Consider the following 27,968-nt stretch of genomic DNA (forward strand, 5'->3'; position numbering starts at 1 on the left):
TGGCGAATTTGCCAATCTTGGTGTTCTCTGGCAAATGCCAAACGTCCTGCACGGTGTTGGGCTTTAAGCACAACCCCCACCTGTGGACGTCGGGCCCTCATACCACCCTCATGGAGTCTGTTTCTGACCGTTTGAGCAGACACATGCACATTTGTGGCCTGCTGGAGGTCATTTTGCAGGGCTCTGGCAGTGCTCCTCCTGCTCCTCCTTGCACAAAGGCGGAGGTAGCAGTCCTGCTGCTGGGTTGTTGCCCTCCTACGGCCTCCTCCACGTCTCCTGATTTACTGGCCTGTCTCCTGGTAGCGCCTCCATGCTCTGGACACTACGCTGACAGACACAGCAAACCTTCTTGCCACAGCTCGCATTGATGTGCCATCCTGGATGAGCTGCACTACCTGAGCCACTTGTGTGGGTTGTAGACTCCGTCTCATGCTACCACTAGAGTGAAAGCACCGCCAGCATTCAAAAGTGACCAAAACATCAGCCAGGAAGCATAGGAACTGAGAAGTGGTCTGTGGTCACCACCTGCAAAACCAGTCCTTTATTGGGGGTGTCTTGCTAATTGCCTATAATTTCCACCTGTTGTCTATTCCATTTGCACAACGGCATGTGAAATGTATTGTCAATCAGTGTTGCTTCCTAAGTGGACAGTTTGATTTCACAGAAGTGTGATTGACTTGGAGTTACATTGTGTTGTTTAAGTGTTCCCTTTATTTTTTTGAGCAGTGTATAATACTGTATAGAGAGTAAAAGACTGTAAGGGGAAGTTTCCCGGACACAGATTAAGCCTAGTCCTGGACTGAGAATAATTTCTGATAGAGATTCAGTCCAGGGCTTGGCTTAATCTGTGTCTGGCTAACCACCCCATAGATGTTGTGTAGATAAGTATGTAGATATAAGGTACACTAGTTTTATACGAATTATACCACAGTCAGGACAATGATGTGAAGGAACAGTTACAGTGATATACAGGAACTACAGAACATCTTTATCAGTCTGGGGTGGCAGGTAGCTTAGTGGTTAAGAGCGTTGTGCCAGTAACCGAAAGGTCACTGGTTCTAATCCCGAGCCGACTAGGTGAAACATCTGTCGATGTGCCCTTGAGCAAGGCACTTAACCCTAATTGCTCCTGTAAATTGCTCTGGATAAGAGTGTCTGCTAAATGACTAAAATGTAAATTTGACTATTGGAGGGGGGTGTGGTCTATTGACCTAGGCTCCGTCCCAAATGACACTATATTCCCTGTAAAGTGCACTACTTTCGGCCAGACTATTCTCTGCTCCCGTTATCAGGAACAGGTGACGTATCAACAACATTAGCGGGAAGTACTAAACTGTTAGATCCTGCTAGGTCCGCCTTCTAGGGTGTGACAACTTCCCCTTTCTTCTGAATGCTGCAAGGCATTTTATGAAATACATTGACCTGTGTCTCCACCCAATTACAGAACCGGCATCTATGGCAATGACTTGATTATTCCGGCAGGTTCTGTGTTGTAACTGTAACCCTACCCTCGGGCTCTCAGACGTATTCTTGTGTCAGATACCTCCTCCCATAAAACCTGTGACCACATGACAGAGGAAGTCATTGTTGGTGCCACAGCACCGCCCACTACACGGTCTGCATCCCAAATGGCACCCTATTCCCAATATAGTGTACTACTTTTGTTTTGTCCAGGGCTACTTGGTAGTGCACTATATAGGGAATAGGGTGTCATTTTGGGACTCATTCACCATTTAGTCATTTAGCAGATGCTCTTATCCAGAGCGACTTACAGTTAGTGAGTGCATACATTTTTCATACTCCACTCCACTCTGAGTTGAAGAGGTATGTTACTGTCAGAGACCAGGCCACTCCCCCTGGTTTATTCAAACAGGACAGGTATGTTACTGTCAGAGACCAGGCCACTCCCCCTGGTTTATTCAAACAGGACAGGTATGTTACTGTCAGAGACCAGGCCACTCCCCCTGGTTTATTCAAACAGGACAGGTATGTTCCTGTCAGAGACCAGGCCACTCCCCCTGGTTATTCAAATAGGACAGGTATGTTCCTGTCAGAGACCAGGCCACTCCCCCTGGTTATTCAAATAGGACAGGTATGTGTAACGCCAGTGAAATAAAACACCTGACTCTATTCATCCTCGTTCTTGTTCCATTACAGAGCATTGCATCATGCTGTTATACAAAGGGGCTTTTATAAGGGCTTTTCTAATGAAACTCTACACATAACCATGTGTGTGTGCTGAGTCAATATTACTGACACATGCGCTCTCAAGGGTTGCATCATACTGTTATGAGTTATACAAATACTGTGTTTTTTTTTTCTTATGGGTTCGTTTTATGGGTTCTACAAATAACAATTAGTATACCGACACACCCTCTCAAGGGTTTACCAGTACACACACACACACAGAACCACGCACACACATGTAAACACAAACAGCCCACACACAGATGCCCTAACCTGGCAGTGAAATCATGTAGAGACCCCTGAGGGTCCCCTTCCTAACCTGGCAGTGAAAGCATGTAGAGGCCCCCCAGGGTCTCCTTCTATAACACCATACAGTCACTGTGACCTCTGCAGTGTTCATACTGTATGACTGCTTTATACCAACCTCCTATGGAGGTTTAAACCATAGAAATACAATAGATAGATTAGAGAAATGACTAAAATGTAGATAGATTATATTTCTATAGCCCACAGCAGGTGACACACACACATACACACACACACACACACACACGTGTGTGTGTGTGTGTATGTGTGTGTGTCACCTGCTGTGAGGCTCACACAGCTATGCAGGTGAACATCATAAACCACCTTTGTCTGTACTGTGTGATTGTAACTGGTCATCATGTTTACCTAGTAAAACCAGAGATGGACCATCTACTGGTTATTATGGAAATAGTTTCACCAGTAATGTGTGTTTCTGTTTACATATGAAAACACACATCAATGATGGTGGAAACAGCATTACTTACACAACCAACCTAGATTGGAAACAAACTATTCAGCAACTTCGGGGTAATGACATTGCTGAATTATTCCACTGTGTTACGCCATGGTGAACTCCATCTACCAGCATGCTCTTCACTCAGCTACAGTTCCCCAGTGAGCTCTCTGTTTAACAGCAGCTGTGATCGATACACACGATGTCCACAGGCCCTCTTTATGGGGTAAGTGCATAAGAGACCACAGAGAGCCCATTATAATATACATGGTATTGTGCCAATATGTAGTGTTGTACTACACTGCAGTACAGTGTTGTGTTGTTGTGTACTACACTGCAGTACAGTGTTGTGTTGTGGAGTACTACACTACAGTACAGTGTTGTGTTGTGGTGTACTACACTACAGTATAGTGTTGTGTTGTGGTGTGTTGTGGTGTACTACACTGCAGTATAGTGTTGTGTTGTGGTGTACTACACTACAGTACAGTGTTGTGTTGTGGTGTACTACACTACAGTATAGTGTTGTGTTGTGGTGTACTACACTGCAGTATAGTGTTGTGGTGTACTACACTACAGTATAGTGTTGTGGTGTACTACACTACAGTATAGTGTTGTGTTGTGGTGTGTTGTGGTGTACTACACTACAGTATAGTGTTGTGGTGTGGTGTACTACACTACAGTATAGTGTTGTGGTGTACTACACTACAGTATAGTGTTGTGTTGCGGTGTACTACACTACAGTACAGTGTTGTGTTGTACTACACTACAGTATAGTGTTGTACTAAACTACAGTATAGTGTTGTACGACACATTTTACATTTTAGTCATTTAGCAGACGTTCTTATCCAGAGCGACATACAGTTAGTGAGTGCATACATTTTCATACTGGCCCCCCGTGGGAATCGAACCCATAACCCTGGCGTTGCAAACGCCATGCTCTACCAAATGAGCTACACGGGACTACAGTGTACTACACTACAGTATAGTGTTGTGTTGTGGTGTACTACACTGCAGTATAGTGTTGTGTTGTGGTGTACTACACTACAGTATAGTGTTGTGTGGTGTTGTACTACACAACGGTATAGTGTTGTGTTGTGCTGTACTACACTACGGTATAGTGTTGTGTTGTGGTGTACTACACTACGGTATAGTGTTGTGTTGTGGTGTACTACACTACGGTATAGTGTTGTGTTGTGGTGTACTACACTACGGTATAGTGTTGTGTTGTGTTGTACTACACAACGGTATAGTGTTGTGTTGTGGTGTACTACACTACGGTATAGTGTTGTGTTGTGGTGTACTACACTACGGTATAGTGTTGTGTTGTGGTGTACTACACTACAGTATAGTGTTGTGTTGTGGTGTACTACACTACGGTATAGTGTTGTGTTGTGGTGTACTACACTACAGTATAGTGTTGTGTTGTGGTGTACTAGCCTGGTACTAGCCTGGTATCAGCATGTCATAGATATTGATACTGTTGTGTTGTGGTGTAGAGTAGTAGTGGTAGTGTCAGCATGATATTGATAGAGAGTAGTGTAGAGTCAATCTGATGTCAGAGCATTTTGTAATATTCTTTACGTAAATCCGAGACCCTCCTTTTTGTATGATATGTTACGTTTCGTATGGTACGTATTCATTTGTGGATGTCCTTCACCAATTTCGTATGATATGTTACGAATTACAATTTATATTATACGTTAGGAATTTGCAAAATGTACAATAATTTACGAATGTTAAAAACGTACAATAAGTTACGAATATGCTAAAACGTACAATATGTTACGAATTTGCTAAATGTATGATACATTACAAATTCTAGCTAGGTGGCTAACGTTAGCTAGCTGACTGACATTAGCTAGGTAAGGGGTTAGGGTTAGGGGTTAGAGTTAAGGTTAGTTTTAAGTTTAGGAGATAGGTTAAATGGTTAGAGTTAGGGTTTGGGGAAGGGTTAGCTAAAAGGGTTAAGGTTAGGTGAAGGGTTATCTAAAAGGGTTAAGGTTATGGTTAGGGGAAGGGTTAGCTAACATGCTAAGTAGTTGCAAAGTAGCTAAGAAGTAGTAAGTAGATGAAAAAATGCTAAAGTTGTCCGTGATTAGATTTGAACTCTCAACTTTTGGTTTGCTAGACGTTCACGTTATATGCCCACCACCTCCACCCTGCCCAACTACTCTACTTTAGTTTTTTGCCTTAAGTAACCGTACCAAACGTAACATATCATACTAATTTGAGTGTCTCGGATTTACGTTTACTATTTTGCATCTAGTCTATGAGACCAGGCTAGTAGAGTAGCAGCAGTGGTGTCAGCATGTCATAGATATTGATAGAGAGTAGCGTCTTATAGCTGTAGTGTGGTGAGCCAAGAGATCCTTTTGGCAGGCATCCATCCATTCCTAGACAGCTCTCAGACCACTCAGACCAAGCTACATTAATGTGTTCATTGAAAGCGGTTGGACTGATTTTAAAAAGCTTAGTGAATGTGCTTACAGAGTCAGACTAAGGTCAATGAAAAGGGTCCTGAGAAGCAACAGATATGAAATTTGGCACAATTTCCAAACGATGATCCAATTCTGGACAGATTAGATCTGTTTGTGTTCTTGCCAACTGTATTGCTGTCCTTGTCAAGCCAAACACTGGCACCCAGGCTAGGTTGAGAGGTACAGACTGACTGGCACCCAGGCTAGGTTGAGAGGTACAGACTGACTGGCACCCAGGCTAGGTTGAGAGGTACAGACTGGCACCCAGGCTAGGTTGAGAGGTACAGACTGACTGGCACCCAGGCTAGGTTGAGAGGTACAGACTGACTGGCACCCAGGCTAGGTTGAGAGTTGACACTTAGGCCTATAGGACTTTCACTCATTATGTCCTATCCTTTAATTTCCACACAGCATCCAGCTATTCACAATCACAATATTGTGACATGCTGCCCATAATGGTGTCATGACTCCACACACACACACACACAGAGAGAGAGAGAGAGAGAGAGAGAGAGAAATGCCACTGTGTATGTTCTCCTCCAAGCATCCCAGCTCTAAAAACGTATATTCATTGACCTATTATGAGACCATAAGTGGGGAAAATACAAAAAAAAGGCCAGGAAATAGAAAAGGAAATGAATACATCTCACATCAGTTACAGTTACAGATGCGTCACCACCCATCAAACAGGAAACGTGCTGTCACCCTGCAGACACTAGGACCCTGTACTAACTCTCTAGTTCTGAGCGAGTCGGCAGTGGTGGAGTATCCTTTTTCACATCGCTTACGTCGCAGTTCTCATACGTGCGGGAGTGAACGTGATAGAATAGTACTAAGCCAAGGTGGGAGAGGGAGGGACCAGGATAGCATACAGACCGTTCTGAGCTCAGCGATCAGAACATCCCTAAGGTAGGTACCACTGATGATTACTGTCATTATAGGCTATAAAGGAAATAATTATTGGAAGAGAGGCAGAGGGGAGAGGGGAGAGGGGCAACAGGATGACGATGACAGGATGATTTGGTTATTATCTGTTATAATGAAGATGGTGATGATGGGGGGTGAGAAATCCTCCTCAGCTGCCATAATGGGATATTGTTATTCTGTATGGAATTGGGTTCCAACCATGCTGTTGCTGACTGTCTGTAAGGTCGGTTGAGTAACTGAGGCTATGTAATGATGGAGACTATCAAAAATATGTTATTATGACAGAGCGCAGAGAAGGCATGGAAAGGATGAGAGATTACGAAATTATGCTTTTTAGTAAAGGACGTGTGTCTTTTCATATTCTTTTCAAAGTAGGCATCAGGGCATGTCATGTTATTATTGACAAATAAATAGTATATTATAAAAGCCGTTATTACCCCTTATAATAAGTGACCTTAGGTAATTCATTCAGCTAGGTTTGCGCTATAGTCGTGACACCGGCCACAGCATCCTCGGGGCCGGTTGGGAGGTGTAACAACAGGTCCCTCTCCGAACAGCGCGTCGCCATCAACATCATATAACAGCCGATGTCTCTCACAACCGCTGAGAGGCTCAAATATAGACCTATAGCTTCGTTAAGTCTGTTTTAGGTTACACGTAGGCTTAATATATTTTACTTTTTTTTGTGAAGACTACAACAGTGTAGCTAACAACAGGATAAACATGTATGCTACGCGCCAAAAACGAACGCTCAGATGGAACTTTGCGCATCATCGCAGCGTGGGGGTGACTGTAGTGACTTACCCTAGATGACATAGCTACGGGAAATCTCTATAGGCCTATCTCTAGCACAGCTCTAGAGTTCCCTGTCCCCCAAAAAGCACTGTGGGATGAAAAGAATATGAAGTAGGCTACCGATATCATGTCCTTGTTACGTGTCTGTGAGTTTGGAGATGCCAAACATATTTCACTGTGAATGCAGGCACCTGTCAAGTGCTATTGCTTTCGCTTCAATCATCATTTCGTTGGCTATCTCGCTATTTCAAGAGTCTATTGTGAAACATTGTATTTGGTTCTTCTGCCTAGTGCCCAAATCAGCATCTGCGCACTAACAGTTTATACAGAGTTGCTCAGCTGATGTAACAACAACTTGCGAAGCTGAAACCATGTATTCTCACTCCACATTGCTCTCTCTCTGGAGCCAGAGGGGTGTGTGTGTGCGCGTGTGTGTGTGTGTGCGCGCGCGCGTGTGTGTGTGTGTGTGTGTGTGTGTGAGAGAGAGAGAGAGAGAGAGAGAGAGAGAGAGGATATGATCCCCATAACACGCTGTTATAAATCATAAATTGGTCGATTATTTTCAGCACGCTGGTCATGTTCGGGACGCAGCAACACAGGCTGACTTGCTGTACCGCGTTGCTAGGTGACACTGGATTGTGCGCTACTTTACCGTCAGCGAATCTATCTCCATCCTGTCCGGTGAATGACCCACAGGCCACAGCCACCGTTTTTTTTGCACACGATCACCACTTCATAAAGCAGACTCTAATAAGAACTTAAACGTCAAACAGTGAAATCGGAGGGCCTCCGATTTCACTGTTTGACGTTTAAGTTCTTATTAGAGTCTGCTTTATGAAGTGGTGATCGTGTGCAAAAAAAACGGTGGCTGTGGCCTGTGGGTCATTCACCGGACAGGATGGAGATAGAGGGGTCACTCATTGACGGCGGCGGGCTGCGTTCACCTCAGAGTTTTCTGTTAAAGGAGAGTTCTGTGAAGTGTGATGATAATAATGTTGAGAAGGATGATGTGGTTCTGCAGGTTTTTATGATTATTTTAATGATATAGTCAATTTTGACTTTGTGGCTGTGGTAACTCGTGACAACCGCTAGTGATGCGCGCAACGTCTCTCTATCCTACCACAGCACATGAGGAGCGCAGCCTTCCTCTTGTCTTACATAGCTCATAGGTTTTTTGAGTTTCAAATTTTAAAAAATGTGAGTTAATACTGCTGTTTTTATAATACCATATTTGCTGTAGGTTAGGCATTCAAAGGAAGTTATGCCCTCAAAACATAGGCCATGGTAGCAGGTATATTTATGTGATAGGCCTATATGTCGGGTCTTAAAGGGAAATGTCCAGTGGCGGCTGGTGAAAAATATTATCGGTGGGGCTGTGCCATACTTTTTTTTTCCTGTAACCATCGCGATATATTTTAACACAAACTGCAGGACAGCAGTGCTCAGTGAAACATTCAGTAATTATTTAATGCCAATATTAAAAAGTTGAGGCATTCTTACACAAAAACATATTACACAAACCCAAGCCTTTCATTTGCATTTAAAGTGAACTTTTCACCATTGGTAGTAAACAGGCAACGCAACAGGCATGCTGTCAGAACAGAGTGGAAAGTGGACAATAACATGAAATTATTATAAAGTTTATAGGAAATCTTACACTGTATAAAAGGATGTATAATATAGAAATGGATATCAAGTGGATGAACTCAAACCTTTGACTGGAAGAATAGCATACAGTATTTTATGATCATACTAAATGTGACTAATTGTTAATGTGCTCCAGAACTGCAACAATTAATTGATACAAAACAACATATATACAGTAATATTAGCAAAGACACTATTAAGACTTTCTAGAGTACCATATATAACTGGATTTTTTATGCTAAGGTCAACTATATACAAAGAAACATGCGGCCAGAGCTGCTCTGTGTGTGTGTGTCTGTCATCTTATTTGTACAGGAATTTTATATATATATATAGACAGACAGACAGACAGACAGACAGACAGACAGATAGTGTGTATATACACACAAACTATGTCTAGTAACTGCTTTTAACCTGTGATGTACATAATTAACTGATGTTATTACGTTTTAAAGCCTTTTTCTATTACATTTGTGAGAGGGATGCAACATCATTTTGTTCTGCTGTGCACTTAGCAATAAAGTTAATCTTCAATAACAACTAGGCCTCTTCTAGAAATTGACCTGGTGGACACCTGAATAATTATTACAAACTGTGTAGTACTTTCCTGCATTATTATCAACGTCTGATTGTGTCTTCTCTTTCCTTTTAAAATACTAAAACAAATATAATTGTGACGGCTCTATGATAATCACTCACTTTGATGACCAGACACATTTAGGCTTTTAAACTGTTGTAAGTGAACTATTCATCTTTCTAACAACATCTTTATCAGCCAATAGTAAATATAGTTATTTACCTGATTGTTAGCATGCTGTCTGTGAACCTCTGGACAAGTGCTTTAATGAAGACAGGGTCGATGTTCCTCTTCTGCAGCTGGCTGAAAAGCATGTCCACATTTGGCATGATCTTGTGGAACAGTGCCAGGAAAAAACAGAAAGCCTCGTCTTCGAGCATCCTCACAAAGCCCCCCGCCTCTCTGACAGTCGGGGCATCAAAGTTCCCAGAGTCTCTGATGGTCTGGAAACACGTTAGTGGGTGGAAACGTCAGTCGTCTCGTCAGCTTGAATGGCGATAAAATCAGCACTCTTTACTTCCTCCAGGATGTAATCCTTAAGCACTGACAGCATACATTCCAACAGCTCGTTCTGTATCGTCTTTGACGTGCCCTTAAAAACGGTAGCTGTCTTCAGGTGCTCCTCCAGCACACTGTCGAGGGAGGCAACAAAATCCACTAAGCCCCGGAAAATCCCGGGGTTGTCCGAGGAGTCAGTCTCCTCGTGCCCACGCAAGGCCAACTCAAAAGCCCCACAGAACTTCACACAATCGATAATTTTGGATAGAATGTGCCTGTTTTTATCCACCTCCTCATTGTGTTTCCTCACCGCAATCCTGTGGCCGTCATCCAGCTGCGTAGCAATGTTCACCCTTCCTAATACAGCTAGCTTTACAGAGTTGTCCATGTGTGCCCTGGTGTTCTCATGTTTCTTTACCTTCTCTGACAGGTGCTTCATATCCCTCACTCCGGTACCTGTCCATGCTGAATCTGACCCCGTCGTTTTAAAAAGCAAGCACGGAAAGCAAAATAAAGCATTAGCATCAGTGCACCCAGCTAGCCAAGCCTTCCTGGTGTACCAGCTACGGGAGAAGCCGCGCATATACTGCTTCCCTTTCTCGCTAGCCTGCTGTCTGATTGAGAGGTCAGGTTGATCTGGGCCCAGCTCTTTCACCCGAACTTTCTCTGACAAAGTTCTCCTCTCAAACGGATCTTGGAGGAGAGATTTCACCGAGTTAGGGTTGGGTCTTGGAGGAGTAACGTTTGCGCTCCCCATTGTCGTCTAGTAAAAATGGCGCCACTGGAGCCCGGTCCTTATTTTATCAGGGGCGAGCTTGGGGCGATAAAATAATCGCCCTCCTTGGATTCGAATTAAAATCGCTGATTAGCTACATTTTATGTCATACATTCATATCTTAAATTAGCAATTGGCTTAACTGCTACGTAGACCCGCCTCCTCGGGGCACTTTCTGTATCGCCCAGAGCTGACGAGGCGTTTGACAGGCAGAGGAAAGGTTGCGATTGCGAATATGATTTTCTATCATATCTTACACATATTACTGTGTGCATTCCATATTTCAAACACACAAATATTGACATACTGATGTTTTTATTATTATTATTATTATTTTTATTTATTTTTTATTTTATTTTTTTAAATAATTTTATTTAAGGGGGCGGCGCCCTAGCGCCCTCTATCGGCCAGCCGCCACTGGAAATGTCGTTGTTTGCGTTCTCAGTATCAGTCTTTCTTTGAGATGGAAACAGAACTGTGTCAAGTTCAATCAGTCCCTTTAAAGCTGCGCCCCGGGAAATGAATCGAACTTGGAGTTTGGGCTTTACACTTGTCCATGTGAAGACATTCCAAGGATGCATGGAAGAGGAGAGGGACCCCAGCTATGCAAATCGTTCTTTGTCCATAGTGGTTTGGCTCAGGGCCGGACTACCTCCTTGCCCGTCCAAATAAAATATTGAAATATTCATCATTTAGGCCTATTTGACCGAGACACGCGCCACCAGGAAGATGCATCAGTCTCAGTTAAAGCCTTCGAGCGAGCGAAACAGCACCCCTCTGTCTCTGTATGTGTATGTGTGGACCAAAAGAGTATGGCATGTCATACTATTTCTGGCCAGACAGCATCAGATACATTATCCCCCTTCTGATAACCAGGTGGCGAATCGCATCTCTGCATGTCTGGCCGACATATCAGTATGGATGACGGATCACCACCTCAAGCTGAACCCTGGCAAGACGGAGCTGCTCTTCCTCCCGGGGAAGGACTGCCCGTTCCATGATCTCGCCATCACGGTTGACAACTCCGTTGTGTCCTCCTCCCAGAGTGCGAAGAGCCTTGGCGTGACCCTGGACAACACCCTGTCGTTCTCCGCCAACATCAAGGCGGTGACCCGATCCTGCAGGTTCATGCTCTACAACATTCGGAGAGTACGACCCTGCCTTACACAGGAAGCGGCACAGGTCCTAATCCAGGCACTTGTCATCTCCCGTCTGGATTACTGCAACTCGCTGTTGGCTGGGCTCCCTGCCTGTGCCATTAAACCCCTACAACTCATCCAGAATGCCGCAGCCCGTCTGGTGTTCAACCTTCCCAAGTTCTCTCACGTCACCCCCCTCCTCCGCACACTCCACTGGCTTCCAGTTGAAGCTCGCATCCGTTACAAGACCATGGTGCTTGCCTATGGAGCAGTGAGGGGAACGGCACCTCCGTACCTTCAGGCTCTGATCAGTCCCTACACCCAGGCGAGGGCATTGCGTTCATCCACCTCTGGCCTGCTGGCTCCCCTTCCTCTGCGGAAGCATAGTTCCCTCTCAGCCCAGTCAAAGCTGTTCGCTGCTCTGGCACCCCAATGGTGGAACAAGCTCCCTCACGACGCCAGGACAGCGGAGTCACTCACCACCTTCCGGAGACATTTGAAACCCCACCTCTTTAAGGAACACCTGGGATAGGATAAAGTAATCCTTCTAACCCCCCCCCCCCCCCCCAAAAAAAAAAAAAAAGTATAATTGTAAAGTGGTTATCCCACTGGCTATAGGGTGAATGCACCAATTTGTAGTCGCTCTGGATAAGAGCGTCTGCTAAATGACGTAAATGTGCCCTTGAGCAAGGCACTTAACCCTAATTGCTCCTGTAAGTCGCTCTGGATAAGAGCGTCTGCTAAATGACTAAAATGTAAATGTAAATGTAATACATGGGCTACATATAGAGGGGCGCTGTTTCGCTCGCTCAATTGCTTTCTCCGGTGATATAGTTTTAGCAGAGAGGAAGAGGCGAAGCGAGAGGGCTCACTCTCGCCAAAATCTGTCCAGTATAAGCCCAATGCGTTGCTATGAGAATAATATGCAAACCTTGTCGCCTGCCTTCCCGCCTTTGGGACAAAGACTTCCATTGTTAGGGCGGAGACATGAGCATCTCGTCATTATAGGCTACAGATCTCTGGTTTCAGCCTCTTGCGAATTGGAAAGGAAAGTTAGCGGGTGCCCAGTGCACTGTTAGGATGCTGGGTTGCCCTAAAGTAAATTGATGTTTCACCGAAATTATATAATTACTCCTGTCTAAAAAAAATCATTCAAAATACATCACCAGGGAGCATTTTGTTTTGCTGTGGATTGTTTGAAATCACAAATGTGTTTGAAGCCCGCGATTTGGGTAGTGCGCGTGGCAATAGGTCTAGCTGATTGAGTTGCGGCTGTCAGTGAAAAGCGTCTAAAATATGTGTTATGATAATGTGTTTTGAGTATAATTTAAACTATTGCATCAAGAAGAAGGGGAGGGGGGTGTTGCGAAGATATGGTGCATCTCTCTCCAGAATGCAGGCAGATGTAGGAAAGTGCCCATTTGGCAATGTCTGATTTCCACGTGGGCCTACGCCACTCTTTTTTTCTTCGTATCACACAAGTCAATGAGGTCTGTTTTTTAACATCCAGCAGCATACCACCCTGCACCCCGCTGCTGGCTTGCCTCTGAAGCTAAGCAGGGTCAGTCCCTAGATGGGAGACCAGATGCTGCTAGAAGTGGTGTTGGAGGGCCAGCTGGAGACACTTTCCTCTGGTCTAAAATACAATGCCCCAGGGCAGTGATTGGGGACATTGCCCTGTGTAGGGTGTTGTCTTTGGGATTTTAAACTGGTGTCCTGGCTCTCTGTGGTCACTAAAGATCCCATGGCACTTATTGTAAGAGAAGGGGTGTTAACCCTGGTGTCCTGGATAAATTCCCAATCTGGCCCTCATACCATCATGGCCACCTAATCATCCCCAGCTTCCAATTGGCTCATTCATCCCCCCTCCTCTCCCCTGTAACTATTCCCCAGTTTGTTGCTGTAAATGAGAACATGTTCTCAGTCAATTTACCTGGTTAAATAAAAAAAATAAAAACATTGCAATTGATAGTTCCTCAGTATTAGAATTTTTTTTCCAACATCACCAAGCGCGGGAAACTCTGATTGCCCAGAATAGGCTAGTTGATGCAATGTTGCAAGTTCGACAGCTTCGGGAGGCGACCAAGTGATGGTTTGATACAATGTTGCACTTCACTAGCAATAGCGCAAATCAAGACAGATAGAAAGGGAGACGGAGTAGAGAGATTAATGTGATTGAAAGAACCGGAATTTTCTACTGTTTTTTATTTGTTGGCTTTAGGCCTAGTTATTTAACTAAGTTGATGATGGAAGTTAAAGGCCTAGTGCTGCATTTGAGTTCTATGCTCTCGTTTCTTTCGCAGCCAATGGATCACAGTGTATTTTTCAGTGTGTCCATATGGCAGAGGCTAGTGAATCGCCATAGTTGAATTTTAACTTTTAAATTGTTATCTTTTTTTATTCAGATTTTTATGATTAACCACGTCACAATGATTTGGAGAAAGGATAAAAAATTAAAAATAAATGGTTCCACAAAAATGCGCATATAAAAATAATCATAACTGGCATGCAGATTGGCAAAAATGGTAGGATAAATTGTAAGCTAAACCAAACTTGAAACTCATGAGCTGCCTATGGTCTTTCCTATTACATCCATTTATAAAAAATGGTGAACGCGCAAGCACGTGAACACACAGGAGGTCCCGTGAAAAAACGTGCCCCCCCTATGGAAATCAAAGGCCCTTCCAACTGATTCGTTCTGGCGCCGGATCTGAATTAGGTTATAAGCTCTAATTGGGCTACAACAGGTGTCAATGAGGTTATAGGCCCACTACTAGACAAGACCTCTGTAGCTCAGCTGGTAGAGCACGGCGCTTGTAACGCCAAGGTAGTGGGTTCGATCCCCGGGACCACCCATACACAAAAATGTATGCACGCGTGACTAAGTCGCTTTGGATAAAAGCGTTTGCTAAATGGCTTATTTATATTATTACATAAAGCTCTTTAGTATATTAGCAGCCCCCCTACCAACCTCTTATAGAAATTTTTTTCTAATGTTTTAAAGGATTTGGCATTGAATATTTGATTTAAAGTCAGCCTCAAGCATGTCAGAATAGCCTCATTTTGTTTAGGGAAGTTAAATCCATCATTTCTGAGAAACTGCTGCACAGCACAGATAACTCCTGCCTTCCTGTGTGTGTGTGTGTGTGTGTGTTTGTGTTTGTGTGGCTAGCTCTCTGTATCTATGGTGTCTTGGTCATAAATATCCCTCAGAGAATGCTTGGCCTGGGGGCCTGCCATAGTGCTGATGGCGGTGGCACTAAAACCCATTGCTTTCTCCATCGCTGAAGTGAAACTGTAAATCTCCAGAGTCCATTATGGCTCTCTATGGAGCCATGGCTAGCCATTACTCGGTGTAATCAGTCGGGGTCTGTAGCTGTGTTCGTAAATCTAATTCATTGTAATGGTGGTGGTGGGTGTGATTATTACAGACTGTGTGTATATGGGGGTAAGCAGAATATATTGATGAAAGCACATGCACAGCAAACATGATTGCAATACAGTAGTGTCCTCCAGGTTTGCAAAGTCACCTGCTGGCCGGGATATGGAGAGTTCATAGTAAATAATGGATTGTATTTATATATAACTTTTCTGGCTGGTTTAAATAATTGTTGGTGACAACATTCCAACCTGCTGTTTCACAATGAATACAGACCAAGGCCAAGCCACTTTATGCAATTCCGTTAATCAATATTTAATTTAATCAATATGTAATTTATTCAACAACATCTATTCAACACAGTGACAATGAAGGCAATGACAAAATGGTTATGAGGCTTAGGATTCAGCTAGGAAGTTATGTTACTACCGGTATGAGGCTTAGTATACTGCTAGGAATTTGTGTTACTACCGGTATACAATGTTATATCTATGCTGATTATGCATGTTCTATGCATTTTATTTCTATTGTAGCGACCTTTAACCCAACACCTAGCGACCTCGTCAAGAGGTTTGGATCTCTTGGCATAATGGCTAAGGTGTTGGGTTGTCAGTCGCTGGATCCAGGTTGGAGTCCCAGTCAGGACTACCCCCGAGTTAGCTATGCTATAACCCATCTCTCCTCTCTGATCTAACCCTAACCCTTATCTATGCATTGTATTTCTGTACTCTCGCTCCCCTCTTAGATCTAAACTTAGAGGACCATGGGAGGTGTGGTGGTGGACGAGGGGCCTGGGGGGGTGAAGGCACCAGACGGGGGGTGGGGCTGGGCTATACTGTCCGGCTGTTTCATCATCACTGGGTTCTCCTACGCCTTCCCCAAGGCTGTCAGTGTGTTCTTCAAGGAACTGATCAGAGAGTTCGGAGTGGGGTACAGCGACACAGCATGGATCTCATCTATACTGCTGGCTATGCTCTACGGCACAGGTAGGGAATGTACAGTCACACATACAGGTACACACACACACATACAGGTACACACACACATACAGGTACACAAATACTGTCTCCTACACACACAGGTACACACACACACACACACACACACACACACACACACACACACACACACACACACACACACACACACACACACACACAGGTACACACACACATACAGGTACACAAATACTGTCTCCTACACACACAGGTACACACACACACACACACACACACACACACACACACACACACACACACACAAACAGGTACACAAATACTGTCTCACTCACACACACACACTGACACACAGATTCAATGTGTGTGTTGTGTTCCTCACTGCAGGTCCTCTGTGCAGTGTGTTGGTGAATCGTTACGGGTGTCGTCCGGTGATGATGGTGGGGGGACTGTTTGCCTCTCTGGGGATGATTCTGTCTTCCTTCTCCACCAGCATCATCCACATCTACCTCACTACTGGAGTCATTACAGGTTGGTCCACGCACGCACGCACACACACACACACACACACACACACACACACACACACACACACACACACACACACACACACACACGTCAACCTGTACATCAGCGTCATCAATGTGATGCTGTATTACGTCTCCAAATTATTTGACAATCCTCTCCTGTCCCCTTGTCCTCCAGGTCTGGGCCTGGCGTTGAACTTCCAGCCATCTCTGATCATGTTGAATCGCTACTTCAGTGAGAAGAGGCCCCTGGCTAACGGGCTGGCTGCTGCTGGGAGCCCTGTGGCCCTCTGCTGCCTCTCCCCTCTGGGACAGGTACTATACTACACCTCTAACGTCTGACCCCTGACCCTAACCCCTGACCCCTAACCATAACCTTTCTGCTGGAAGCCCCATGGCCCTTTGCTGCCTCTTCCCTCTACATTACACCTCTAACCTTTGACCCTAACCTCAACACTAACCCTATCATTTGATACTGGCATGATGACTCACAACTATGCTTGTCCTTAGAATACAGCGTAAACATTCAGAGTGGTTTCCTTTATCTGTGATTGCTTGGCGCTTTAGCTCCAAATCAACTGGAGCGCTGATCCTGTCTATGTATGGTCTCTCATGGTTGTGGTCAATTCCATTTAAATTCAGAAAGTAAACCAAAATTCCAATTCCAATTCTACATTTTCTTTATTGAAAAGCATCGAAGAGAATTGTAATTTCAGTGTACTTCCTGAATTGACTGGAATTTTAATGGAATTGATCCCCAAAGATCCTGCTGTCTCTTCCAGGTGTTGCAGTACCAGTACGGTTGGAGAGGAGGCTTCCTCATCCTGGGGGGGTTACTGCTCAACTGCTGCGTCTGCGCGGCCCTCATGAGGCCCCTAGTGGCCCCTCCTAAAACCCCCCAGCTGGAACTGGAAGATGGAGAGAAGGAGGGAAGAGAGGTAGAGAAGACCCAGTCCAAACCCAAACCGCTCCTGGACTTCAGTGTGTTTAGGGACAGGGGTTTCCTGATCTACACCATAGCTGCATCTATTATGGTGAGTCAGGAACAGGAACAATACTGTGTTACGTCCAAAATGGCACCCTATTCCCTATATAGTGCACTACTTTAGACCAGAGCCCTGAGTAAACAGAAATTACAATTCAATAATTGAAAAAAAGGGCTCAATAAACTGAAAAGTAGAAGCTATAGTTCTTCCATTTTTAAATGTTATATTCATGTCACTTAACTGCAATTAAATTGTTTGCCTTCATTTAAAATTGGCATTGTTAAAGTTCATCCTGTCCTACCCTAGGTTCTGGGTCTCTTTGTGCCGCCTGTGTTCGTGGTGAGCTATGCCAAGGAGCTGGGGAATGAAGACACTAAGTCGGCCCTCCTCCTGTCCATCCTAGGCTTCATAGATATCTTCGCCCGGCCCACCTGTGGCATTATCGCTGGGCTGAAGTGGGTCAGGCCCAGAGTTGTCTACCTGTTCAGCTTCGCCATGATCTTCAATGGATGCACCGACCTGGTGGGATCTCAGGTAAGGCTGGAATTATGATATGTAATTACAGTAATGTGTTGGCTTGTTGAGGTTGATTTGGTTGTCGTATGTAAATGTTTGTTTGCTGTATTGACTATTGATACATATCTAAACTATACATGTGTTGTTAACATCCCTGTTTTGACTGTATTTGTATCCTGAGTATCAATACTTTTACTGTATCCTGTAAATACTGTAAAATGTTACTGTAAATACTATATCATTGATATATTAAGTTTTCATTTCCACCCCGCAGGCGAAGGACTACCCATCTCTGGTGGTGTTCTGTGTGTTCTTCGGGATCTCCTACGGGATGGTGGGGGCACTACAGTTTGAGGTTCTCATGGCCATCGTTGGCACGGAGAAGTTCTCCAGCGCTTTAGGACTCGTGCTGCTCATGGAAGCTATCGCTGTGCTGGTGGGACCGCCTGGAGCAGGTTAGTACACACCGGGTTAACAGGTGAAGGTTGGGTTAGGGTTAGGTTAGGGTTAGGGTTAAGGTTAGGGTAAGGTTAGGGTTGGGGTAAGGTTAGATAAATGTAATGGATAATTTATCCAGTTCTCTCTCTACCTGTTTCTCCTTCATCTCTCCTCTACCTCCTCTCTCTCTTCCCTCTTTCCATCCCTCCTCAGGTCGGCTGCTGGACGCCACTAAGAACTACATGTACGTGTTCCTGCTGGCAGGAACTGAGGTGGTTCTCGCCGCCGTGGTCCTCGCCACGTGTAACTTCCTGTTCATCAGGAAGAAGCCCTCAGAACCCACCGCGGAACTGGAGAACGGAACGGTTGCCACGGAGATGGAGCAGCTCAACAAGCCCGTTGCCGCCGAGGAAGAGGAGGAGGAGGAAGAAGAGAAGGGGGAGAAGGAGGAGAAAGAGAAAGAGGAGGTGAAGGAGATGAAGGAGGAGGACAGTGAGAAAGAGAAGGAGGAGATCAGGCCTGAGATCGTAGAAGTGGAGCGCATCCTTAAAGAACCAGAAGAACAAAATGGCGCGGTGCTCTCCAGTTCTGAGACACGTCTGTAGGAGGAAGAGACCCTGGCACAGGACAAACTATAGACTGCCAAGGGCACTTTAAATGGCACTAAGAAATGTACTCTGTGAACTTTGAAGGGGACTAAAAAGTGTACTTTGTGGGGCAAGAAAGTGCTTAGAGAAGCATACTGGGGAAGACGGAGCTGGTCCTAGCAGTATCCTGCTGTATGTAGTTGAGATGTTGTGTTGTTGTGTTGTCGTGTGTAGCTGTTCTCTGTGGGGCTGTGTGCCATATCAACATCAATAACACACACACACACACACACAATCGTGAAGTGAAACCGACAAATGTCAAGTGAATAACCGTACTAATAGTCTTGTGCGCGCCATGTGAATTGTGAAGCTACAAGTGTCTAGTGCTGCAGGGATCAAACAAAAGGTGTGCTGTGGTATAAAGTCTGTTGTTGTTTGTAATAATATGGAAAAAAAGACAATCCTGCCTACTACTTTGGAGCACAACATTAGAAGTGTTCTGGAACTTTAACCAAACCCAGTGTGGAACATTCCGCTGTCATTCAACATTCCGCTGAGTGGTAGGAAGGAATGGATACCTGGCTATTGTCATGCATATCATTTCACTCTGAGCTTTGGTACAGAGATTTAAAGGTATAGTGATGTTGAATGGTTGAATTTCACTCTGCAACCTTGTAGAGATTGTAGACTTTATAGACTAGGACAATGAGAACACCAGACTAGTATCCCTGGTTACATCCCAAATGGCACCCAGAGAGAGGCACCATTTGGACATGTTTGTTTATTTCAGTGTTATAACATAAACTATGACGACAGAAAGAGGTCACACTGTTTCTAGACTTCACAGTTGAATCTGTAGATACAGCGCTTGAGTCCCAAATGGCACCCTATTCCCTATATAGTGCACTACTTTCAACAAGGGCCCATAGTGCTCTGCTCAAAAGTAGTGCGCTAAATAGGGAACATTATTAGGTCTCACAGAACTAGCCGACAGAAACCATTCAGTCCAGAGAAACCAATGACTTCCCATGCAGATCTAAAACAAATAACTTAGTGGTATTCAACTTCTTTCCAATATTTGTATTATCAGTTTTTTTTTAAATGTATTGATACTTTTATTATGTCAGTATTGTTAAGGAAGTTAAGGAAGGCTATAACCTCTCTCCATTTCATGATAAGTCATATGTATGTACTTCACCGTTACTGTGTGTGTTCTGTTTTCTAAACGATAACTTGAATTGAGACTCTGTGCTACATGTTAATTGATAATGATGCTGTTAGGTAGTGGTGTGGGCATTATTTTACCTTGGGTGCATCCCAAATAGCACCATATTCCCTATATAGTGCACTGTCTCTCTCACTATGTCCCCGGTCAAAAGTAAGAGGGAATAGGGTTCCATTTGGGATGCATCCCTTGTTTATCTGTTGGGAGCTACACAATGAAACTAAACACCTCAAAGAGTTGGAACTGAAAGTACCACATAAACAACAACAAGCCAGAATTTAAAGTCAAGGTTTATTGTTCTTGTCAGTGGCCAAGTAGAGATTATAATATGTTTATAATCTTATTCGAGTTTAGATCATTATAATTTAATAGGAGCCAGTTCTGATTATTTTGTTATTTGGCACTTAGGTCACGTCAGATAGTAGATGAGATATGAAGACTTACAGTACCTTGGAATATTTCCCAAACTCATTTTGGTTATCAGAGCTCTTCCAAGCACGTCTAACCCAATTAGGTCTCAGTGTTTCCTGGTCAGGTCACGTGGGGGCCTAATCATATGAATCCCCTCTTTACACCTTGACTGTGTGGAACCATGCTTGTTTCAGTCATACTTGTTCTGATTATACACCTTGACTGTGTGGAACCATGCTTGTTTCAGTCATACTTGTTCTGAGTGATGAATAATGACTGAATAAACGGCCATGTTCTAGCTCTGGGGTTTTGTTGACGTCACTCCAGTTGGTGTTAAATAAGGAGAGAGCTGCTCTCGCTACCCTGCCCTCCCGCGCGCGTGTGTGTGTGTGTCATTTTATTTATTGCACAACTACTGATAACTCACTCCACAAATGTCTCCTTTGTAAAAAAACATTGTTCTTCTCCTAGTTTCAAACCTCTCTCACGACCCCAAAACAGATGTCTCTGGGGTGTGTTGGTGTTTCTATGCTGTGATACTATGATATGTATCACTAAGGTCTATAGGCCTAACCTCTCTATGACCTCTGTGGGGGCGGCAGGTAGCTTAGTGGTTAAGAGCGTTGTGCCAGTAACCGAAAGGTCACTGGTTCTAATCCCCGAGCCGACTAGGTGAAAAATCTGTCGATGTGCCCTTGAGCAAGTTACTTAACCCTAATTGCTCCTGTAAGTCGCTCTGGATAAGAGCGTCTGCTAAATGACTAAAATGTAAGTGTGTTCTAAGGCCTAACCTTTCCGTTGTTGTGTGCACTAATTACCTGATGTGTTGAGTGTTCTTTCTCTTGAATAGAGGAGGAAAATGTTGTATTAATCACTGAAGGATATTATGCTGTGGGGGGGCAGAAGGCTTGCAACCACAACCAGATAGCACCATGTCCTCTCTTCAGCATCTGCTCGTTCCATGGAGCACGTCACCTCTTGCCTCAGGTTCTGTGGTAAAATTGTTACACAAACCACATGCACGTACACAGACACAATCACAATGTTCAGTGCTGAGGTCATTTCCTGTGTGTGCTGCCTGTTGAAAGGATGTTGATTAATGTTGGGTTTATTTGTCAGTTGAGTAATTTCATTTCTGTTTAACCTTCCTAAAGAATGCAAACAGATTAGTCATTTTATTTATTGCACAACTACTGATAACTCACTACACAAATATATCCTTTGTAAAACATTGTTCTTCTCCTAGTTTCAAACCTCTCTCACGACCCCAAAACAGATGTCTCTGGGGTGTGTTGGTGTTTCTATGCTGTAATACTATGATATGTATCACTATGGTTTATAAATATCTCTATGACCTCTGTGTACAGTGTGTTCTAAGGCATAACCTCTATGACATCTGTTTGTAAAGTGATTATCCCACTGGCTATAGGGTGAACGCACCAATTGGTGAGTCGCTCTGGATAAGAGCGTCTGCTAAATGACGTAAATGTGCCCTTGAGCAAGGCACTTAACCCTAATTGCTCCTGTAAGTCGCTCTGGATAAGAGCGTCTGCTAAATTACTAAAATGTAATGTAAATGTACAGTGTGTTCTAAGGCATAACCTCTCTATGACCTCTGTGTACAGTGTGCTCAAAGTGAGTGTACTGTTCGTCAATGTCTTCGAAGGCTAATAATACGCTTCCTGTATTAAATGCATTGATGTACTTACACAGGCCTCTATAGGCCTGTATTATATGTGAACTGCTGGGTTAACCTGGGGCGTATTCATTAGGAACCAAATGGAAGCAAACGGGTCGAAACAGGGAGAGCCCTTCCTGAACTTGTGCAATAAGAAACTCTTGTTTTTGTTGCAAAACATTTTCTGTTAATTAGTGCACAAACAGTTTTTGTGCACTAATTAATGTGCACTAATCACCTGACCTGCTTCTGTGTTCTTTCTCTTGAAGAGGATTTATTTTATTTTTATGAATCACCGAATGATATTATGCTGATACTGTGAAATAGCAATGTATTTTAATCTACAATGCTTCGAACATTTGTCCCCCACTGAATAAAAAAGTAGCTTGACTAGCTTCCTCCTTCTGTAAAAGGATGAGATGTGGAAGCCAATTGTTCATAAGCATCAACCATAATTATTTCTACCACCTATCCTATAGTTTCAGATCTGTGTGTAGATGAAGGAGAGGCGGCCACTTTAGACTATTGAGATGCAGCCATAACGTACGGCCGAATGCCTGTTATGACCTCACCTTGTCTCACATGCATTTCACCTGTGTGGAAATTCCGGGAACTTTCAATAAATTCCCTAGTGTTCCCGAAATCCTGGTTGGAGGATTCTGGATTTCCTGCTGATTCCGGGAATCCTCCAACTGAGATTTCGGGAAAACTAGAGAATTTATTGAAAGTTCACGGAATTTTGCAACCCTAGTGAAAATGGCGCCGTACTGTATGGCTGCGACCTTGAAAGCTCCGACCCAACTTTGCTATTTTGTGATTCTTCTGGCGTTTCTCTTTACTTTTTTTTATATCCACTATCATGTCTTACGATCGACAATAACTTTTGAACATCAGATCAACAGTTACTAACCTCAATTCCAGCTTCAACTTCCACTTATCTGCCCTGGGCTCTGTGTAATCCCGACCCAATTTCCGGGCTACCCAAGAGGAAATGCTGGCGAAAAAGAGGCAGGAGCGGGGGAGCCCTGGTGAGACTAAGGCGAAGGGAAAACCGTCCATCTCTTCATTCCATTTTATTGGCCAGTCACTTGATAATAAAAGGGATAACCTCAGACTACGGATTTGCTATCAACGAGACTCTCGTAACTGCAATATTCTTTGCTTTTCTGAAACATGGATTTCGGACAAGATACCCCGCATGGCTATCCAACTTGATGGATTCTCCATTCACCAAGCAGACAGGACATTGGATACAGGGAAATTGAGAGGGGGAGGGGTATCTACCAGACAAACTCAATGCATTTTATGCACGCTTCGACCAAAAACAACACAGAGCCATGCACGAGGGCCCCTGCTGACACATGGGACTCTGTGATCTCACTCTCCGATGCCGACATGATTAATCAGGTCAACACTCGTAAAGCAGCGGGGCTGGACAGTATTCCAGGGCGTGTTGTTAGAGCATGCGCAGAACAGCTGGCAGGCGTATTCACGGTAATTCTAAACCTCTCCTTGTCCCAGTTTTTAATCCCGAAGTCAAAATGACCACCAAGAACTTTAAGGCTACCTGCCACAATGACTACCGCCCCCAACAGATCCATAGACGATGCAATCTCAATTGCACTCCATAAGGCCCTCACCCACCTAGATAAGAGGAATACCTACGTGAGAATGCTGTTCATTGACTACACCTCAGCGTTCAACACCATAGTCCCCTCCAAGCTTGTCACCAAGCTTGGGACCCTGGGACTGAACACCTCCCTCTGCAACTGGATCCTGGACTTCCTGACTCCAGATGGTAGGCCTGATCACCGGCGACGATGAGACAGCCTACAAGGAGGTCAGTGACCTGACAGTGTGGTGGCAGGACAATAACCTCTCCCTCAACATCAGTGAGATCAAGGAGCGGATCGTGGACTACAGGAAAGGGGGGGGGGGGTCGAGCACACCCCCATCCACATGGACGGGGCTGCAGTGGAGCGGGTGGAGAGCTTCAAGTTCCTCTGTGCCATAATCACAAATTATTTTAAATGGTCCACACACACTCAAAAAGTCGTGAAGAAGCCGCGACGGCGCCTCTTCCCCCTCAAAAAGTTATACAGCTGCACCATTGAGAGCATCTTGAATGGCTGCATCACTGCTTGGTATGGCAACTGCACCGCCCTCGATCGCATGGCGCTACAGAGGGTGGTGCGGACAGCCAAGCACATCACTGGGGCCGAGCTCCCTGTCATCCAGGACCTCTACATCAGGCGGTGTGAAAGGAAGGCTCGGAAAATCGTCAGCCACATATTGTTCTTTCTGCTTCAGCAAGGCAAGCGGTACCTGTGCATCAAGTCTGACACCAACAGGCTCCTGAACAGCTTCTATCCCCAGGCCATAAGACTGCTAAATAGCTAACAAAATGGCTACGTGGACTATCGACATTGACCCTTGATTTAATGTTGTATTTTTGCACTGACTCTATGCACTGACTCACACACACACACATTTATACTGACTCGGAAATATCACATTTGCACAAGTATTCAGACCCTTTACTCAGTACTTTGTTGAAGCACCTTTGGCAGTGATTACAGCCTTGAGTCTTCTTGGGTATGTGACCATCGGGTTCTTGGTCACCTCCCTGACCAAGGCCCTTCTCCCTCGGCTGCTCAGTTTTGCCGGGCGGCCAGCTCTAGGATGTTCCAAACGTCTTCCATTTAACAATGATGGAGGCCAACTCTAGGAGGTTCCAAACGTCTTCCATTTAACAATGATGGAGGCCAGCTCTAGGAGGTTCCAAACGTCTTCCATTTAACAATGATGGAGGCCAGCTCTAGGAGGTTCCAAACGTCTTCCATTTAACAATGATGGAGGCCACTTTGTTCTTGAGGACCTTTAATGCTGCAGACATTTTTTGGTACCCTTCTATGCCTCGATAGAATCCTGTCTCGGAGCTCTACGGGCAATTCCCTCGACCTCATGGCTTGGTATTTGCTCTGACATGCATTGTCAAGTGTGGGACCTTATATAGACAGGTGTGTGCTTTTCCAAATCATGTCCAATCAATTGAATTTACCACAGGTGGACTCCAATCAAGTTGTAGAAACATCTCAAGGATGATCAATGGAAACAGGATGCCACTGAGCTCAATTTCGAGTCTCATAGCAAAGGATCTGAATACTTATGTAAATAAGGTATTTTTTATTTTATTTTTTAATTTGCAAACATTTCTAAAAACCTGTTTTTCCTTTGTCATTATGGGGTATTGTGTGTAGATTGCTGAGGATTTTTTATTTATTTAATCCATTTTAGAATAAGGCTGTAACGTAACAAATTGTGGAAAAAGTCAAGGGGTCTGAATACTTTCCTAAGGCACTGTATCTACACTATATATACACAATAGTATGTGGACACCCCTTCAAATTAGTGGATTCGGCTATTTCAGCCACACCCGTTGCTGACAGGTGTATAAAATCGAGCATGCAATCTCCATAGACAAACATTGACAGTAGAATGGCCTTACTGAAGAGCTCAGTGACTTTCAACGTGGCACCGTCATAGGATGCCTCCCTTTCCAACAAGTCAGTTCGTAAAATGTCTGCCCTGCTAGAGCTTCCCTGGTCAACTGTAAGTGCTGTTATTGTGACGTGGAAACATCTAGGAGCAACAATGGCTCAGCCGCGAAGTGGTAGGCCACACAAGCTCACAGAACGGGACCGCTGAGGGCTGAAGCGCGTAGCCCGTAAAAATTCTGTCCTCGGTTGCAACACTCACTACAGAGTTCCAAACTGCCTCTCTGGAAGCAACGTCAGCACAAGAACTGTTCGTTGGGAGCTTCATGAAATGGGTTTCCATGGCCGAGCAGCCACACACAAGTCTAAGATCACCATGCGCAATGCCAAGCATCGGTTGGAGTGGTGTAAAGCTCGCTGCCATTGGACCCTAGAGCAGTGGAAACCACAGGAGGCTGCTGAGGGGAGGACGGCTCAAGATAATGTCTGGAATGTAGTGAATGGTATCAAACACATGGAACCATTGATACCATTCCATTAATTCTGTTCCAGCCATTACTATGAGCCCGTTCTCCCCAATTAAGGTGCCACCGGCCTGTGGTGGAAACGCGTTCTCTGGAGTGATGAATCACGCTTCACCATCTGGCAGTCCGACGGATTAATCTGGGTTTGGCGGATGCCAGGAAAACCCTACCTGCCCCAATGCATAGGGCCAACTGTAAAGTTTGGTGGAGGAATAATACTGGTCTGGGGCTATTTTTCATGGTTCGGTCTAGGCCCCTTAGTTCCAGTGAAGGGAAATCTTAACGCTACAGCATACAATGACATTGTAGATGATTCCTCTCACTCAACCTCAACAAAACAAAGGAGATGATCGTGAACTTCAGGAAACAGCAGAGGGTGCACCCCCCTTTCCACATCGACGGGACCGCAGTGGAGAAGGTGGAAAGCTTCAAATTCCTTGGCTCACACATCACTGACAAACTGAAATGGTCCACCCACGCAGACAGTGTGGTGAAGAAGGTGCAACAGAGCCTCTTCAACCTCAGGAGGCTGAAGAAATTTGGCTTAGCACCTAAAACCTTCACAAACTTTTACAGATGCACAATTGAGAGCATCCTGTCGGGCTGTATCACCGCCTGGTACGGCAACTGCACCGCCCGCAACCGCAGGGCTCTCCAGAGGGTGATTACCGGGGGCAAACTACCCGTCCTCCAAGACACCTACAGCACCCGATGTCACAGGAAGGCCAAAAAGATAATCAAGGACATCAACCACCGAGCCACTGCCTGTTCACCCCGCTATCATCCAGAAGGCGAGGTCAGTACAGGTGCATCAAAGCTGGGGCCTAGAGAATGAAAAACAGCTTCTATCTCAAGGCCATCAGACTGTTAAATAACCATCACTAGCACATTAGAGGCTGCTACTGCCTATTGAAATCACTGGCCACTTTAAGAAATGGAACACTAGTCACTTTAATCATGTTTTCATTCTTGCACTACTAATCTCATATGTATATACTGTATTCTATTCTATAATATTCTACTGTATCTTAGACCATGCCGCTCTGTCATTGCTTGTCCATACATGTATATATTCTTCAATTCCATTCCTTACTAGATTTGTGTGTATTGGGTACATTTTACATTTACGTCATTTAGCAGACGCTCTTATCCAGAGCGACTTACAAATTGGTGCATTCACCTTATAGCCAGTGGGATAACCACTTTACAATATGTATTTTTTATTTTTTTGGGGGGGGGTGGGGTAAGGGTGGGGTAGAAGGATTACTTTATCCTATCCCAGGTATTCCTTAAAGAGGTGGGGTTTCAAGTGTCTCAGGAAGGTGGTGAGTGACTCTGCTGTCCTGGCGTCGTGAGGGAGCTTGTTCCACCATTGGGGTGCCATAGCAGCGAACAATTTTGACTGGGCTGAGCGGGAACTGTGCTTCCACAGAGGTAGGGGGGCCAGCAGGCCAGAGGTGGA

At 44.6% G+C, this 27,968-nt stretch overlaps 1 protein-coding gene across 1 annotated transcript; it reads left to right on the top strand.

Moving 5' to 3' along the window:
• Positions 1-6,186: 6,186 nt before the first annotated feature.
• On the top strand, positions 6,187-21,105 carry LOC311138397 (monocarboxylate transporter 4-like). The gene is made up of 8 exons (XM_084173066.1): positions 6,187-6,333; positions 15,907-16,147; positions 16,505-16,648; positions 16,823-16,959; positions 17,427-17,678; positions 17,937-18,164; positions 18,421-18,601; positions 18,798-21,105. Exons 2-8 carry the CDS (start codon positions 15,925-15,927, stop codon positions 19,187-19,189), a joined length of 1,557 nt encoding a protein of 518 aa, XP_084029192.1. The 5' UTR covers positions 6,187-6,333; positions 15,907-15,924; the 3' UTR covers positions 19,190-21,105.
• The last annotated feature ends 6,863 nt before the right edge of the window (positions 21,106-27,968 follow it).

This window comes from Coregonus lavaretus, assembly GCF_964263955.1.
Source record: "Coregonus lavaretus genome assembly, chromosome: 2".
Classification (NCBI taxonomy): domain Eukaryota; kingdom Metazoa; phylum Chordata; class Actinopteri; order Salmoniformes; family Salmonidae; genus Coregonus; species Coregonus lavaretus.